This window comes from Anastrepha obliqua, chromosome 1 (assembly GCF_027943255.1).
Source record: "Anastrepha obliqua isolate idAnaObli1 chromosome 1, idAnaObli1_1.0, whole genome shotgun sequence".
NCBI lineage: Eukaryota > Metazoa > Arthropoda > Insecta > Diptera > Tephritidae > Anastrepha > Anastrepha obliqua.
The window spans coordinates 26,939,532-26,952,660 of record NC_072892.1 but is presented as its reverse complement, the minus strand read 5'-3'; the positions used below and the strand labels follow the sequence as shown (position 1 = coordinate 26,952,660).

At 36.7% G+C, this 13,129-nt stretch overlaps 2 protein-coding genes across 2 annotated transcripts in view; one reads left to right on the top strand and one right to left on the bottom strand.

Annotated features, from left to right (window-relative positions):
- Window positions 1-767: 767 nt before the first annotated feature.
- On the bottom strand, window positions 768-1,895 carry LOC129241436 (surfeit locus protein 6 homolog). The gene is made up of 2 exons (XM_054877741.1): window positions 1,642-1,895; window positions 768-1,583 (listed from the first exon to the last, which is right to left on the bottom strand). The coding sequence occupies exons 1-2, from the start codon at window positions 1,745-1,747 to the stop codon at window positions 808-810; spliced, it is 882 nt and encodes a 293-aa protein (XP_054733716.1). The 5' UTR covers window positions 1,748-1,895; the 3' UTR covers window positions 768-807.
- Window positions 1,896-2,288: 393 nt separating this feature from the next.
- The window catches only part of LOC129241427 (rho GTPase-activating protein 92B), a 38,870-nt gene continuing 28,029 nt past the window's right edge, over window positions 2,289-13,129 (top strand). Inside the window, exons 1-2 of the mRNA XM_054877729.1 lie at window positions 2,289-2,529; window positions 2,903-3,144. Of these exons, the coding sequence (XP_054733704.1) occupies window positions 2,480-2,529; window positions 2,903-3,144 (292 nt within the window). The 5' untranslated portion in view covers window positions 2,289-2,479. The remainder of the gene's footprint in view (window positions 2,530-2,902; window positions 3,145-13,129) is intronic.

Sequence of the window (13,129 nt, the reverse complement as noted above, 5' to 3'; positions counted from 1 at the left end):
AGGTCGAAATTTTGGTCAAAAATATTTTTTTTTGTTTTGACAAACCACCATTTTGCCAAAAAAAAATTATTTGGCCTATTCCTTCGATTAAATACTAGATTTAACATTACTTGATCCAGTTCAGAGATATAGTGGTCACCGCAAAACGTCGTTTTTAAGAGGAGCTCACGGAAATCAGCTGTAGCTCCTTTTCAAATAAATATTTTTACTAATACTAAATACAGTTACAAGATAACATAATATGTGCACGAATCTTTAAATCAATAAATTTAAAAGTTATCTCTGAACAAATTCTGGAAAATTTGCTTTTTTTGGCATTGTAACTGTATATAACCCATCAACCCTCTTACTTATGATGCTAGTGCTCTGTCAACACTTTTAGTGTTCTCGTTGTTCTCAATATTGGCGTTGACTGTAGATTAAAACTAACACATCGGGAGCACCAAAAGAGAATTCGCAAAGTTGAAGCAATAAAAGTGTCCCTATATCAACGCGCTCTATTGAAACCTTCCTAATATCAGAGAATTCTTCTTAGATACTTGCTAACAAGGATGATAGAATACCATTACCTTCAGAATTCGTTTCACCATGCCTCGCTAACGCTTGGCTAGTCGAAGACCCCTGTATTCACAGACCCTAAGCACGTAGATCCTGCACATGCGCAATACACACATTTGTATATAAATTATCTCCCTATGATTGCTAAATTCAAATTCATTGCGCAAATAGCTTACTGCAAATACAGGAGTATTAAATATATGTATGGGTTTTAAATTTTTTAAGTGTTTATTTATTAATTTAAAACAATTAGAAACCGGGTATTACTCGCCCTTTTTTGGCCAGCGTCTTCAATTTCTTTGTCTTCTTATCATTAATACGTTTGTTAATGTTTTCTTGTCGTTTCTTTTGCCGTTGATCAATGCCTGACTCAACCTTCTGTTTGCGTTCCACCCACTCCTTTTTAGATTTCTTCTTCTCAGTCTTGCGCTTCTTGATGGCCTTGTACAGTAGCATTGGATCATCTTTTACCTTTTTACCTTCAATTTTATCAAATGCTTTCTTCCACGCTATCTCGGTTTTAATTTCAGCTGCCTTTTCAACCTCACCCTGTTCTTTTAACTCGTTGATTTTCTTATCTGTCTGCTTAATTTTCTTTAAAATCTCCCGTGGATTTTGATGTGATTTTTTGACTTTAGCACCTGGATGTGACGCGAAGTCGAATTTGGAGAATACAATTTTACCCTCCTCGTTGAAGACGGGTTTGGGTATTAATTTCTTAATATCCTTTTTATCCTCTTTTTCACCATCACCTGAATTAGCCAGTTTCTGCTGTTCATTTTTGATTGATTTCGCGGCGGAAACCAATATTTTCTTAACTTCCTTGTTCTTTCTAAGCTTCTTAGCTTCACGTCTCTTCAGTGAACGTTCAGACGCTGGACGTTTCTTAGCTTTCATTTTGTTTTTAATAATATTGAGTCGGTCCTGCAGCTCATCGATTGGTGTTACCTTTCGAGCATCCAACGCATTTTTGGCTTTGGCAGCAGATTTGTTATTAGGCAGCAGGTAGTCATCATATTCAACGGCTAATAAAATAATAAGTAAAGTTATAAGGTCATAAGTTCCACTATTTTGGATACTCACTTTCTATTGAATCCGGCACGTTGTAAGTTAGCAACATATCCATGATACGTTCATTTTCTGTGCGTATTAGCGACATCAAGCCGCGTTTATTAAGTTGTATTGTCATTATTGACAACAGAATTTATTATTTTGTAAAATTTTACCCCAATAATCCAACAGTTCCACACGTGCGTCTTAAATTCCAAACGAAAACATTGGTGAAAAAAAACAAGGTTGAAATGTCAGTTTGACAGTAGCGCGTTCAGTGGAATCTAATGAAACGCGTACACTGAAACAAATACCAATGGAAAACAACCTTGAACATAAATATTTACATACTCAAAAATGTTTAACTTTGTATATATATAACTCATATTAATAGTTTGATTCATTAATACTAATTATTAAGCTTATTCAAGTTTATGTTCTTTATTTAATATATGTATTCATTGAATTATTGAAAAATTTCGTTCTTTTAAATCAGATATATGTACGCTTCAGAATGATTAAATGTAGTCCATAACAAAAAAAGTGAAAACAAAAATACTTATGCATCCAATTAATTGCAACAAATACAAATTGTTTCTTCTTATATATTTCTCTTTAGTTACAGTTACTTAACATGCCCTTTCTTACGACTCAAATGTCACACTTATCATTGAACACACCCAGCAATACTTCACAGTCTTGAGTTGATTGTTCGCATTGGTTGGTGATAGAAGAAAACGATGACTAATTTTTATGTTTACTGCAAAAATTGAAGAAAAATATCGAAACATTGAAGTTTAGAAAAACAAGACACAGTTATTCGATCGGAAAAATAAATTCGGGCGCGGTGTAATTGTGAAGTGCTGCAAAAATGAAGAAACAATTCACGAAAATAAAAATTGCAGCTGAAAATTTAGGGAGGTGAGTGGCGGCGACATTGGAAGTTGGTTGAATAGCTCATAGTCATGAGCCATGAGCCAGACACAAATGTGTAGTAGTGTGTTCTATGGCAATATATACCTATTATATGTAAACGCTGATGTACTAGGAGGAAACAGCTTGCAGTCACAGAGATACTGGCGACTGTCCAAGCTTGTCCCGGTTTGTTTGGGGTGGGAAAAATCTGTGTGTTCAAGTGGGGGGTGTATCGGCATTTTTCAAACGAGTAATGTGTTGCATGCACTTACTCGCATCAGGGGAAATTGAATTGAAAATATAGAATAATTGCAAACGTGTGAAATAATATTTGTTTTATTTTTTCTTTATCTTTTCATGCACATATATTGAAACGAAGGTCTAATAAATCTGATTGCAAGGATTCCGAATTAGAAATAATTGAAAAACAAGTGGACAAGTATAAAGATGTGCTCGAGAAAATGGTGCGTAAATTGCCGGCTGTTAGTTCGACGACCGACACACAGGAGCGTGACAAACGAATCAAAAAGAATAGCCATTACAAAATCGGGCAAGCACTAGAAGAGTCCTCCAAAGATCTCTCCAAAGAAATGCCGTTACATCACGTCTTGTCAAATTGTGGTGCGTATATATTAGCAAAAACAAGTATATGGTGCGGTAGGTAAATTACATAGGATGAGGGCAAAGAAGAAATGGCATAAAAGCCAGTGTGTGCATATCGACAGAATGTTTAACATATAGTAGTTTAAAAAATTAAAGGGGTTTCACGCACGCGAAACTTGGGAGTGGTGCATTAGCCAACATCAGCGCATTGTTAACATAATCCTTTAAATCACGCGCTGTTGTTTCCTACACGACGACGGTGTGAGTCGCTCTGTGTACCAAGGGTTAGGTGACCACTTAAGCGCTGCTGCTGGTACTACAGTATCGTAACTTATGAGGCGGAAGGCACGTTCTGTTAATTTTGCATTTCTTTTTTTTGTTTTTATGAATGCCCAAATGTGTTGGGCGCAATGTTGGGTTGCAGAATGGGGTCGTATGGACAACAACGTTCGTTGGTGATAGTGCCAAAGTGTGAGACGTTGATGTTGGCCTCGCATTTGCTGTGCTTGGCCTTGTTATTTCGGTGATGGTGGCCCTTGTCAGCGAAAAACTGTCACTCGACATCAAGCCAATGGCAGCTTATACACTGCTTGATTCCCTTTTCTACATATTTTCTTTCAGTAGATTGCGGTAGTTACCTTGATGATGTTTGATTCTTATTTGCACTTGCAAATTTATACTATATATGTATGTACGTACATATTTACATATGTATCTACTAATTATGGTTACTCTAGTGCGGTGGGCGAATAAGCAATTCTGTGTTGAGCGTTTTGACTTACGTTTATTTGCTGTAAATTATCCAGGAGGGTGAATTCTATTTTCTTTCCCACTTTAATGATTATTTCCTTTCAAACGCAGCTACTATGAAAATATTTACAAATTGTTCCAAATGTGCAGTTACAAGAGCAATAAAACTTAAATAAATTAACAGGAAATATGAGAGCAGCGGTTCGGTTTTGAATTCTTAATCCAGTTTGCGATGTTCAGGGGATCAGAAGATTATTATAGAGCGATCACAGTTGTTATTAAGTGAGTTATAAAAAATGTACACCACAGTTTCAATATTTAGTATGTATGGGTATATGTTCACAATAACCCGTAATTTTTCTAGAGTTCCTAAGTGCGTTAGGTCTAGATGTACAAGTAGTAGGTATTGTGAAGATATAAGGGCACTATGTATTTAAGCTTAAGAGCAGACCTCTTTCCATTTCTGATCAAAATACCTAAGTTAGTGACCTTTTTAAATTAAAAAATTTAAATCACTGTGCCACAAATTGATGCAATATAAATTTTCATTTTGAGACTAAATCCTTTAACTATTAACAGAACCAATCTTTATATGTATCTGTTTTGCATGATTCAAAAACTTAAGTGCAGTTGAGAGCTCTGTTAAGTTTAATAAATATCAAACATTTCCTCCGCAGTGATATTAACTCAGTCTGCTCATTTTTGTTTAAATTTATTTACTTTAAAGGAAAGATGGTTGTCTGCAAGTTTTATGTTTTTAGTTTGATTTTTTAACAAATCAATTTTATAAAGTCCGGTTCTAACCGGAACTGGATTTATATACGGCCAAGGACTGGCGTCACTTCAGCAACATTCCCCGTATATGTAAGGGGAATATTTATGCTGCTACAACAACAACCACGACAGTTCTTTAAATTTCAATAAACCATTATTTTTGTAACTATTAATCCATTTATAACCATTTGTAACTATTAATCCATTTATAAGCGTAAGTGAAGCTTCTCTTCTAAAGAGAAGAAAGCAAAATTTTTTTCTTTTTAATCCTTGATAAATTATACATGTAAAGGGTTTTCCAATAACAGGTGTAATGTAGATTAGATTAGAGATGATTAACGATTTTTATGGGCTGAATTGGATGGTATTGATCTGGACAACGTTTACTTTCAACAAGACGGCGCTACGTGCCACAAAAGCAACGAAACCATTCATCTTTTACGGGAAAAGTTTCCGGTCCGTGTTATCTCTCGAAGAGGTGATCACAATTGGCCACCGAGATCTTGTAATTTAACACCTTGTGACTTTTTCTTTGGGGCCACGTGAAAGAGAAGGTCTACGCCCAGGGTCGCTTCAAGACCTCAAATATGAAATTCGTGAGGCTATCGAGGACATAGGGCAGCCACTTTGCAATTCGGTTATGGAAAATTTCATGAAAAGGATATTGTCCTGTAAGCGTGGTCGTGGTAGTCATTTGCCTGATGTTATTTTCCACTATAAACGGCATACCTTCCTCTTTATAATGAAATAAGAATTTTTCTTTTAATATCAAAATAACACCTCTTATTAGATAACCCTATATATGACATTCTCAATTGAAAATTAGCAAACTCTAAGAAAAACACCACAATGCATATTATATCGCACCTAGTTGGAACATTGGGCGGAAAAGCAAAAAAATTAACGAAAAGAAAATTTGCCATCGTTTGCAAGAATTGGTAGAAGAAAGAATGTTTGAAGGCATGCCGAGTTTGTTTACAAAATTTTGTGTTGTCTAAACAAAATTTTCATGAATATAATTTACATACTCACGTTGTTTGTTGTTACATTTTCAGTTTAATTATTTCTGACTATAAATTGCAAATTGCAAACCGGTGCAAGTCAGATAGCAGACCAGAGGCCAGAAAAAATATTTTAATTTGTTTTCTACAATAAAAGTTCAACCATATGCTTTCGTGATGGATAATTGTTGCTGGCGAAAATTTTTCCAACTTAGAACTGTCTTGTTGTTGTTTTTGTAGCAGCTTACTAAACCTTGTCTGTGCGATGTAGACACCGGCCGTCTTCGTCTAGCTCATCTAATGATAGACGCAGAAAGCGTACTTTTTGGTCAGGTCGTTTCGTTCAAAGGGAGAGGTGTTAGGTGAGTGTGTTTAATCCCTACCGCAATTGTGCCAAAGTTACGCGGGTCTCGCGAAGAAGCTTAAGCTCTTCTTCTGCTATTGGTGGTGATTGGACTCACGATGAATGTCGTATAGAGTCTGTCTGCATACTGTCCAGTCCAGTAGTCTTAGCCCTTAAAACTGTCTTCAAAGACATCAATTCATCTGTTACACAAATGCGACGCAATCTCGAGAGGAAGAATGACACACCTTAAAATTTAAGTCTATTACTTAGTAGCATTTTTTTTAAATTATTTAAATGCATTAAGTTAGAAACTTTGATTTCTAAAGGCGACTAACCAGAAACATTGGGCAGTGATTCTACTGGGTAGTCCCTCTAGTGTATGGAATTGAAAATACAAAATGCGTGATATTTTTCAATAGAATTTTTTTTTTTTTTATTGGTGAGAGTAGACTCTGTCATTAAATGATTTCACTGAAACGGCTTCTGCGACTGACTTTACGGCAGCCTATTCTGTCAACCAAAATTTTCAGCACAGTTTTGAAAGTTTCGATTCCATGTTTCATCTCCAAAGGTTAGGTTGAACTTAGCTGATCCTGTAGGGAGAGCTTAAGAACTTTATATTTTGTCTTTACTACACAGTTCATGTAATTTAAGTAGGTTGCTAATTTTCAGTTATAGCTGCCATTGCTTTGATGGCTGCTTGGCTGTCAATGTAGAAGTTGTTTGAGAGTTCGAAGAAGTGTTCTCGATGACTAACTCTGCTGCTAGATCTCCGCTAGGAACACACTGCAGTAGTCCGGTAATTTGTATGACTGTTCATAGCCTAATTTCGATTAGAGAACTGCGGCTCGAATATCCTCTTCCATTTTGGAACCGTCTGTATATGTGTTAAAGGTTTGGCGCGTTGAAAGTTGTCCCTTCCGCCATTCGTTCTTTTCTAATACTACCTTTGGTTCTCTGTTGAAATTAGTTCGAGAAATAACGTAGTCCGAGTTAGCGTTTAAACCTTTGCATATCCAGCTGTGGTCACAAGGCCTTTGAACTAGTTGTCCAGTTGTCAATAGCCTAAGTACAGACTTCTTTGCAGAACTTTTTAAAGCCTTTCATAAAAAATACTCTAATGGAGACAGAATTTAGACTTTCCTTTGGCATCAACCTTTTTTGTTTGTTATTCGGTTTGAAACTTTCTGAAACTTTTGTTTTGTTCTAAAGAAAAACGTCCCAGTTTTAAATGACTATCCATAAATTAAGTTTCTGATACATCACAGATACTATTTACCTTGCCTAACTTAAAAAACTACTAACTAAACTAAGGCCGCCGTAGCCGAATGGGTTGGTGCGTGATATATTAGAAAAAGTGTTCTTAATAATGATCGCCCCTCGGCACGCAATGGCAAACCTCCGAGTGTATTTTTGACTTAAAAAATCTCCTCCTAAAAAATATCTGCCGTTTGGAGTCGGCTTAAAACTGTAGGCCTGTCCATTTTTGGAACAACATCAACGCACACCACAAATAGGAGATATAGCTCATGGAAGTTTATATACTCGTATATAAACTCACAAAAAAAATAAAAACCAATGGTTAAATGGACCACCTTGTATAAAGATATACCTACTATTGCCAAATCTACAATTTTATGCACGAATACTGAAGAGTAATATCTAGAAGTTATTGCGACTTTAATACCACGAAAGACAATAATTTTTGAAAATTTTAGGCTCAGATATTTTAGTGATTAGAGTGTAATAGGTGTAAGCCTCTGAAAATAGTTTGTGAAACTTTTTAAACATTTCAATGCTTAAAGAAAAAGTCACTCCAGCGGCTATGTCTTGAACCCAATAAATTTGCGCTTGAAGTCTATTTGTACAACATTTATGCAAGTTTTTTATTTTATAATTCTATAATATATTCTATATATCTACATGTGTGTGTGTGTATGCAGTAAAAGCGAAGCGGTTGCATATAATATTTTGTAGAATTGCTCTTACTGCACTGTTCTTAGCGCATCCACTTTTCTCTTATGCTGCGTCTGACTGGCCTGAGTGGCTGACTGGATTTTTATTATTATAACATTATATTGCAGCTAATTACATAACAATTTCGAATTTCCACATAATACAGAGATGTTCATGTGTTCGTATGTATGTATGTATAAATGCATGCTCATATCTAGTTGGCTGATGTTGCTCAGTCACCAGTCGGCATGCAACCAAAACTCACGCTTGAAGCACGCTTGCAGCCACATTGTGGGAAAATTTCATTTAAATCCCATGCTGTTGGCAGTGGTAGCAACAGTTTGGTCTTCTTTTTTTTATTATTATTTTACTTGTGTCCATACACACACGTATGTATATTTTAGTTATCTATGTATCTATGTAATACATTCATCTTATGTCAGCTGGCAGATAACTACACAGACGCAGAGTCTGTCAGCCTGCCTGCTAAACAGCCACTCATCATTTACTTATCCAGACGCTGCCGCCACCGCCACCGTCGATGCTTCTCTACAGAAAACTCGCATAAAATCGCCTTGGTACGAACAGTTGGGCTTGCGCTTTGCAGCTAACGTTCATGTCCAGCACAGCTATCCATTACAGTTGGTTATTTTGGTGTTGAAACATGTTTAATTGCTTTTGCTATGTCGTTGTTTCTCGCTTGAGTTGCTCCTTTGGTTTTGTTGGTGCTCTTTGAGTTTTGTTGGTGTCAGCATTGCATGTCGCTGGCTTATGTTCGTCAATATTTCGCTATTATCACTAGTGGTAGATTAGTGTTGGATATTCACTAATAATAACACAGAATTAAGTAAGAATGAAATATATAAAATACATAACTTTCATTATTAAATTATTATTTCTTGATTTAGGTTTAAGGCTTTCGCTCCATATTCAATGAATTTTAGAGTGGGTTCGTGGCGGCACTTTGATTGGGTTTAATTTTCGGTTTGAGTTCATTTCATGCTTTCAAGCTTATCAGGCTTTTATGTACTTTTGATAAAACCACGTAAGTTAACTTAGAGCACTTTCTTCTTCTGTAAGGCTTTACTCGAAATAGATTCTGTCAAAAAAATATCGGGAATTGTTCATTTAAAAAGCGCGCGTTTCACATACTTGAATGTCTAAATTTTTTTTGCTGGAATTTGGGTACAACTGTCCTCTATAGTGTCGTAGAGTTTGCGCGTGATCTGTCCATTAGCTTGTGCCTGGCATTTAATTATATTAGTCAACCGCAGGTGAGGTCTGCGATTTTCACTATGGTTAAAAACATCGAACAAAAAATTTGTCTAAAATTTTGTGTTTAGAACGGGACTTCGTGTGCCAAATCGTTGAAAATGTTGCAGAAAGCCTATGGCGAGTGTGCTTTATCAAAAATACGGGTCTACGAGTGGTATAAGGCTTTTGCAGAGAGTCGAGAAGTCGTGGAAGATTTGCCCCGATCTGGTCGCGCATCAACGTCTTCAACGGATGACAACGTCGACAAAGTCAAGGTGGTGGAAAACCATCATTTAAGTTTGAGGGAGGTATCTCGTGACCTTAGCGTGTCTCACGAATCAATTTGCATTATTTTACACCATCAATTGAGCATGAGACGCGTGGCTGCTCAACTCGTTCCAATAGAGTTGAATTTCTTTCAAAAACTTCATCGGAAGAAGGTGGCGAAAGACATGCTTGAGCAAGTGAATTCGAACCCAACGTTTATCCAGCGCTTCATAACAGGTGATGAGACGTGGGTATATGAATTTGACATGCGAATAAGTCAACAGGCGGCTGAATGGCGCTATCCACCGAAACCCAAAAAAACTCGTCAAATTCGGTCAAAAGTGAAAGTCATGTTACGTGTTTTCTTTTATTATCACTGTTTTGTGAACTCGGAATTCGTTCCAAATAGTTCTACGGTAAATAAAAAATATTATTTGGGAGTTATGTGACGTTCGAGAGAGAATGTGCGTCGGAAACGGCCTAATTTGTGGCAAGAAAACTCATGGATCTTGCACCATGATAACGCTGCGTCTCACAAGGCTCATATTGTGAACGGGTTTTTGACCAAAAACTCGACAAATATCTTCGAACAACCACCGTATTCACCAGATTTAGCCCCCTGTGACTTTTCCTTTTCGCAAAACTTAAATTACCACTCGCTTTGAGTCGATAGAGTCCATTAAGGAGAATTCGCTGAAGCAGCTGAAAAAGATCTCTTCAAAGGCGTTTAAAAGGTGCTTTGATGACTGGACTAATTGTTTGCATATGTGTATTGCTTCGAATGGAGCCTATTTTGAAGGCGACAAAATAAATATTAATGATTAAGCAATTATTTTGCCTTTTATTGAACAATTCCCGGTACTTTTTTGACAGAATGTATTTATTCGGTTAATCATTCGTAGTCGTAGTCTAAGCAACCAGCAAATCTTAATAAAAATTTAACAAAATACCAATTTTTTTATGGATGATCAGAAAAGAAAATATCTTGAAGTTGCATGTACCTGGTGTGTCTAAAAAGAACAAACGCGGCTCCACCTCGATGAAATACTTTTAGCAGTTCCAGGGTGATATCAGCCGAGAGGGAGGAAAGTTATAGTGCTAGGGGGAGCATGCCCCACATACCACTGGTGTGACGACACCTTTGATAATGTTTTTGATATTTTCGATTTTAACGTCCTCTGAAAAAAGAACGCTTACATACCTGTGGTACACCACATTTTTATTCGTCGTTTACTTTGACAAGAAAACCCCTGCTCTGAAAATATGATTTGAAGAACGCTTAGTAACTATTCGGCAGGCTCGTTTTACGCTTATATAAGTTAAGACCACCCCCACAAATTCGCTAACTATGTACAATTAGCTGATGTTATATTTTTTGTTAAAGCTCAGCTTACACTTTACAACACTACTTTTGCCTACGTGACCAAGATCGAGTGACTTTATGATGGGGTACGCACAGTAACAACCATTTCTCTCACACTTTACTCAAAACCAGTTTTGAGGAAAAACTAATGAATTATGAGTTGCATGGCCTAGCGGAAAACGTTGGTGAAATTCCATCGAGCTGGGGTTTGATTGAGCGAAGCATTTTAGTTAAAGAACAGAATAAAGATTGACATTGAAACCAAAGGTCCAACTCGAGTTTTTATAAAGTTATTAAGTGGCGCCCAACGTGGGGCCTGTCAAATAAATATTTCGCAACTTGTTTCGAATGGTCAACCGCACTGACCAATTATGCAAGAATAATTCCTATAAGGAAGGCCGAACAAAGCGACAGGTCTCAAAAGAACCAGGATCATAATCTACCGGAGCAGTGAATCATACATTTTTCGCCTACACCTATTTGGACAGTTGGGATACTGTGGAATTCCATATAAGAAGCCTTTATCTTAACTCTAAACTTATTGAATCAGTTTTCGTAATTACATATGTAAGTAATAATTAGATCTGATAATTATTTCATGTGAGAAATAAAATATAAAATTTGAGACTAAAGTGTTAATAGTCCCTTTTCGTGTCGTATTGAGGTGAAATTTTTCCCAATTGCGTAACATACACGTGTTCAAAACTACAAAAGGTTCAATATACTTGCGTAAGAAACAATAAAAAGTTATTTTTTCATCAATTGGTTTTTCCATCTTAAAAACGGCAAACTTGAAAAATTAAAAATCGCTATATCAGGCGATAACAAGATTTCACTGCATTTGTGCAAAGTTATTGAAACTTAGTTCCCAACTTACGTAACATACACGTGTTCTATAGTAACATTAGCTAAATATTTTCTTTCTGGAAAATTTCGCATAGCATTTTTCATTTCAATTAAAAACAAAAACTACAAAGTTTTCCATATTAAAAAATTGCTGTATCAGGCGAAAAGAAACATAGATTTCCGTGAATTATTTTGAAACATAGTAATATAATTTGTCAGATTACATAACATAATCTCGTTTAAAACAGTTAAAACAAATGGTACATCCAGTCTTTTAACTTTTACGGCTGTAAAAATACACATTTTCCATAGTGCGGAAAACGAACCATAGATTGTTCAGTTTACACATAGTTGTTTACAGCCACCAGAAATCATCGTGATATCTGTAGTTTCTGCAGAATGGAAATCACAAGAGAGCTAGTTTTAGATATCGTAAGAGTCTCAACCGAGCGTGCTAGGGCAGAGTTCACGGCCCAAATTCAAGAACTTACTCTAGCCTTAAATCGCCTTAAACCACCATGTGTTGAGCCCTACCAACCCGTTGCAATTAACCCTTTAACAGAGTCAGGAAATGCTAGTTTGGACTTAGTAAAGTCTTTACCCGAATTTAGTGGCGATGCCTCGTGTTACCCAGCCTGGCGCTCCGCTGCCGCCTTTGCCATTAATTACTACCTTGAAGGTTCCGAAAAATATTACGTGGCAATGGGCATTTTCCGGAATAAAATTACTGGTGCGGCGAATTCAACACTGTCGTCTTTCAATACGGTGCTAAATTTTAAGGCAATAATCGCCAGGTTAGACCAAACCTATGCAGATAAAAGACCAGTTCATGTTCTGGAAACTGAACTAAGTATTCTTAGGCAAGGTCATTTGTCAATTGCAGACTACTATGACTCGGTGGATAAACATTTGACGCTTATCATAAATAAGCAAATAATGACGAATAGTGGCAACGACGAAGTTATGAAGGCTCTAAACGATCGTGCAAGAGCAAACGCTCTACGAGTATTCATTTCAGGTCTTCGCCGTCCACTATGTGACATATTATTTTCCTCGTCACCAAAGGATCTGCCCACTGCCTTGGCCGTTGCACAGGAGCTTGAGATGAATCACAAGCGCTATAATTTCGCCCAAACCTTTGCAATGGGTAGTTCAGTTAAACCAAACAAAGTAAGAGCGACAATGCCGCAATATAATTTTAATTCACAAAATGAACCAAATCGTTTACCAAATCACAACAATAGACCGAGTCCAATGGACGTTGACCATGGCACATCTATCTATCGAAAAAATAACGCCACTCAAAATAGTGCAATCATTTCTAAAACCCCCAATCAAGCAGTTGTATTTAAACGTTCTCGTGAGCCATCCGGTTCTTCCCAGAGACCTGGTGGAAAGACACAGCGGGTTAATTATATGCCAGACAATATTGGCATAGTTTCTGAT

What these genes read in the sequence shown, in the direction of transcription:
- LOC129241436 (XM_054877741.1), bottom strand. Translation starts at nt 1,747, where the DNA reads ATGACAATACAACTTAATAAACGCGGCTTGATGTCGCTAATACGCACA. An exon ending in CGTGCCGGATTCAATAGAAA is followed by an intron (nt 1,584 to 1,641) that starts GTGAGTATCCAA and finishes TTATTTTATTAG; the next exon opens with CCGTTGAATATGATGACTAC.